This window comes from Ipomoea triloba, chromosome 15 (assembly GCF_003576645.1).
Source record: "Ipomoea triloba cultivar NCNSP0323 chromosome 15, ASM357664v1".
Taxonomy (NCBI): Eukaryota; Viridiplantae; Streptophyta; class Magnoliopsida; order Solanales; family Convolvulaceae; genus Ipomoea; species Ipomoea triloba.
In genome coordinates this window covers 11,249,513-11,254,972 of record NC_044930.1, presented here as the reverse complement: position 1 = coordinate 11,254,972, position 5,460 = coordinate 11,249,513, and the positions used below count along the sequence as shown (strand labels likewise).

The 5,460-nt window shown below is 26.3% G+C and overlaps 1 protein-coding gene across 1 annotated transcript; it reads right to left on the bottom strand.

The window, feature by feature from the left end:
• Positions 1-3,298: 3,298 nt before the first annotated feature.
• On the bottom strand, positions 3,299-3,928 carry LOC116005676 (agamous-like MADS-box protein AGL80). Its single transcript, XM_031245920.1, has one exon. It carries the CDS (start codon positions 3,926-3,928, stop codon positions 3,299-3,301), a length of 630 nt encoding a protein of 209 aa, XP_031101780.1.
• Positions 3,929-5,460: the final 1,532 nt, after the last annotated feature.

The window sequence follows — 5,460 nt, the reverse complement described above, 5'->3', positions numbered from 1 at the left end:
TATTGTTTTTATATTCACGTATTAACGTAATAACATAATACCGTGTAGAAAAGACATATTAATCTATACTATATATGAAAGTAAAATCCTTCTATTTTCTTATCCCGCCCAAACTTTTGTAGTCAATTAATTAAATAGTTTATAGGTCAAATAATTAATAAAACTTATTTGGTAAGAAAATGTAAAATGGAAATTAACTAATATCTATTAATTTGTAATAATGTTTTTATATTCACGTATTAACGTAATAACATAATACCGTGTAGAAAAGACATATTAATCTATACTATATATAAAAGTAAAATCCTTCTATTTTCTTATGTTGCCCAAACTTTTGTAGTCAATTAATTAAATAGTTTATAGGTCAAGTAATTAATAAAACTTATTTGGTAAGAAAATGTAAAATGGAAAGTAACTAATATCTATTAATTTGTAATAATGTTTTTATATTCACGTATTAACGTAATAACATAATACCGTGTATGAAAGACATATTAATCTATACTATATATGAAAGTAAAATCCTTCTATTTCCTTATCCCGCCCAAACTTTTGTATTCAATTAATTAAATAGTTTATAGGTCAAGTAATTAATAAAACTTATTTGGTAAAAAAAGTAAAATTGAAATTAACTAATATCTAGTAATTGGTAATATTGTTTTTATATTCACGTATTAACGTAATAACATAATAGCGTTTAGAAAAGATATATTAATCTGTACTATATATGAAAGTAAAATCCTTCTATTTCCTTATCCCGCCTAAACTTTTGTAGTCAATTAATTAAATAGTTTATACGTCAAGTAATTAATATAACTTATTTGGTAAGAAAATGTAAAATGGAAATTAACTAATATCTATTAACTTTTAATAATGTTTTTATATTCACGTATTAACATAATAACATAATACCGTGTAGAAAATACATATTAATCTATACTATATATAAAAGTAAAATCCTTCTATTTCCTTATCCCGCCCAAACTTTTGTAGTCAATTAATTAAATAGTTTATAGGTCAAGTAATTAATAAAACTTATTTGGTAAGAAAAAGTAAATTTGAAATTAACTAATATCTATTAATTGGTAATATTGTTTTTATATTCACGTATTAACGTAATAACATAATACCGTGTAGAAAAGACATATTAATCTATACTATATATAAATGTAAAATTCTCCTATTTTATTTTCAGGCCAAAAATTTTTTGTCAATTAATTACATATTTTATTGGTCAAGTAAGTAATAAAACTTATTTGGTAAGAAAATGTAAAATAGAAATTAACTAGTACTCCTTCCGTCCCGTTTTATTTGTCTGGTACGGTTACCAAGGTTTAACTGAATTTATTTTTAATCTAAATTTTAATAATATTAAGTTTAATATTAATATTCAAAATTTATATATTTAGAAACTACACTAAAAGTAATATTAAACACAAAATATCAAATTTAAAAATAAGTAAAAAAAATACAAAAGAAAATAAACAAAGAAGAACGGGTTGGTTTGATCAATGAATAGTAAGTAGGACAGATAAAATGGACATAGGGAGTATCTATTAATTAGTAATAATGTTTTTATATTCACATATTAATGTAATAATATAATACTGAGTAGAAAAGACATATTAATCTATACTATATATAAAAGTAAAAATCCTCCTATTTCATTTTGCTGCCAAACTTTTGTAGTAAATTAATTAAATATTTTATTCATCAAATAATTAATAAAACTTATTTGGAAACAAAAAGTAAAATGGAAATTAACTTTATCTATTAATTGGTAATATTGTTTTTATATTCGCGTATTAATGTAATAACATAATACCGTATTGAAAAAACATATTAATCTATACTATATATAAAAGGAAAAATACTCCAATTTTATTAATAATAATAATAATAATAATAATTATTATTATTATTATTATTATTATTATAATAAAGGAGTATACATATACATACGTACCAAAATAATAATAATAATAATTAATGACGATGATAATACAGTTTCAAATGGATTTTAAAGGAATAAAAGGTTTTGATGGCTTGATGCTTAAGATCTTAAAACTCTAAAGATAAAGTTTAGAGTTCAAATCTCCACATAAACACATTAATACTATTATTCAATCAAATAATTATTTTGCTTTGCAAAAATCATAGGATAATAATTCATGGACTGGGTCTATAATTTATGTATAACTAATGAACTAAAATCATCATTTTCCTTAATATTAATATTAATGAGAGATAATAGCCTCAATTTGATCATCACCTGCCAATTCACCCAAAATGGCTCCTAGACTATGCAAAAATTTAATCAATTTAGTCCTTGGTATAAGGAATGGAAGACTTAAATGAGTATAACTTTGCATAGTTAAGAGACCATTTTGTGTAAATTAAAAATCAAGGCCCAAATTGGGAATTATGGCATAGTGAAGAGAGCATTTTTGGTATTAACTCTAATAATAATAATAATAATATCGTTATTGTTATTGTTATTGTTGTTGTTGTTGTTGTTATTACTAGTGGTGGTGTTTTTATTACTCCCTTCGTCGCATTTTGTTTGACTTGGTTCAGTTAACAAGGCTTGATTGGAGTTATTTTTAATTCAATTTTTCATAATATTAAACACAGAAAAAAAATCAAATTTAAAAATAATTAAAATTACTAAAGAAAATAAGAAATGAAGAAATAGTTGGTTTTACCAATGAATAGTAAACAAAACAAGCAAAATGCGACAGAGGGAATATAATAAAAATTGGGGGCGAGGAAGGACAGGGTATTACCATTCCCAACCCGCGTTTCTTGAATTTTTTTCATGTCCCTATCCCTGTTGGAGCGAGGAATGGGAATCTCCATCGGGAATAAAGGAAATTTTCATCACTATTATTAGTGTCTAATTTAATACTTAGCGATATATGTCATATATTAGTTTTCTATTATCACTTTTTTTTGTCCATGCGAAAGGATATGAACTTTGATTTTTATATACTAACGTATTTTGAGAAAGATTTTGCCCATCTCAAATTTATACTCAAGTCTTTTTTTAAAGAAATCAGACTTATTTTTTAAAAAATTGAACTTTTATTATTCATTGAACAGGACAAAACAAAACATATGAAAATGTGTGAAATCTATAAATGCATTAGGTTATTCCCAGTGCATCAATTTAAACAACCAACAAAAAGTTACCATTGCATTGGACTACAGAATTAGAGATGTATGCAAAACTTTAAGGATTTTGAGAGTTTCTAGGCCCCGATCCCCCATAAGTTGGGCCAGTTTGCATACCAGTGCCTTAATACTTGGAAAACACATCTGCAGGAGCCACCACATTGCTTGTGCCAGGCCCAACAACAAAAGGTGAAGCAGTAGTAAAAGAATGAGCACCAGGGAGAAAAGCAGTCAAAGTTTGGGATGGAGCTAAAGTTGATGATGCTAAGGTTGAGGAATGTCTCATAATTTCCTCAGCCTTGTTATCAATTTTAGTCATGTTGGAGTTTAAAACCCAACCCAAGTCGTTTAGATCTATGGAACTTAAAGAATCAATTGTTCGTTCTCCAGTAAAGATCTTATGCATCAATGCATTAATCTCCCTCTCCCTATTGTCTTTCTTCACCTTCAGAAGTTTAGTGCTCAACTTATGAATCCTCTGTTCAACAAAGCTTTCATGGCTCATCATTTTTCGAGTTTGTTCCACATATGGCAAGTTCAAGAACATAGCAATTCTCTGTAGAACCTCTCCAGCACACGGCCATATGACTGGCCCTGACTCGAAAGAGTTGTACATTATTATTGCAACATCAACACCACAAAGGATGGTGAGCTCATTAAGCTTCTTGAGCATCCCATTCTTTCTTTTTCTGTAGGTTGTTTTTCTTTTGGATTCATTGACAATATACGCCAATCTTAATCTTCTTCTTGCCATTGTTAGAAATGAGACAAAATGTAGAAGTGCTCAAGATTTGTGTGTTTTCTACTTTTTCTTGTGGTGAACATTATGCAAATATGAAATGATTTATATAGGGTAACATATGTGAGGAAAATTGGATAAATTTTGGACTGATGATTTAGATTATGTTTTCTTTTAAAGTAATGACACCCTGTCAAAAGATTTTTATCCTAATAGGTATTATATTACTTATTATTGTTATTTTATTAGATTTTTTTTCTATTTAATTATTAAGTGAATTCTATATTAAGAGTGACACAATGATCTCCTCTTAAATTTACTTCTTAATATTATCATCTTAACGCGTAACTAAGTTTTTTTTTATTGGTTATTAAATGTATTCCTTTTATAGGATGTGTAATTCAACTCATAAAAAACTAATAAATATAAAGATTTTATTTCAGTATTTGGATTTGAACATTAGAATACAAATTTAGAAGGAAAAAAAATATTTTCCCTTTTAGTACATTCTTATTAGGTGGGGCAATTCAGCAACGACAATAAAGTATTTTTCCTTTCAAAAATTGCTATGAACGATATTATCTAGTTACTAATAAAGTATGATCACAGAAAAAATTATTTGTAATTATTTACTATTATAGTTCCATTTTATGAAATTTGATTTTTAATTTGTTACTATTATGTCCAATTTGATTGTCGTTAATTATATTTTTAAAAAAAAGTATTCATATTTATATTTTAAATAATGATATGATAATTACTCTAAAAATTAAAGAGATAATATTATCCATATAAAAAAATTTGAATTTTGTATTCTATGTTTATTTATATTTAAACATAATGTTCTCCAAATTGATACCATTATAATTGTATCAACCTCTTTTATTTACTATTAGGTCTAATTAATTGAAATCACTTTTAATTTTTGTTATTCGGTCCAATTTAATTACCTTCCAGAGATTAACTTACCAAATAGGGAAATATACACAAAATTAGTTAGTTTTTCATAAATTGGCTTGCCTACCACATGTTTAATAACCAACTATTAAAAGAATCTATTAAAATAGTGCAAATTCAAGAAGTTAATATTAAGAGTTAATTCCATTTTTGGTCCTAGATTTATAGGTGACAATCCACTTTTAGTCCTTTTTTATTAGAACATCCTAATTTGGTCCTAGTATTATTGTGGCATGACCATTTTTAGTCATCCATCAACAAAATCGTTGAAATATCGTTAAATACAAACACATTTCAATATTTGTTATACAAAGTATGTTGAACCGCTATATTTTTTATGTTTTTTTTTTCTTTGAAAACATCCATAATTGAAGACCAAAATGTTCTTGTATGTAACGATATTTAAACTGTTTTGTTGATAAATGACCAAAAATGGCTATGCCACAATAATACTATGACCAAAAGTTGATGTTCTAATAAAAAGGGATTAAAAGTGGACTGCCACCTATAAATCTATGCCCGAAAAATTGAAGTTGACAAAGCAAAAACAACTATTATAGAAACCCCCCCCCCCCCCCCCCCCCCCCCCC

Bases quoted from the DNA above. Each gene is read 5' to 3' on its own strand.
- LOC116005676 (XM_031245920.1), bottom strand. From the start codon at position 3,928: ATGGCAAGAAGAAGATTAAGATTGGCGTATATTGTCAATGAATCCAAA.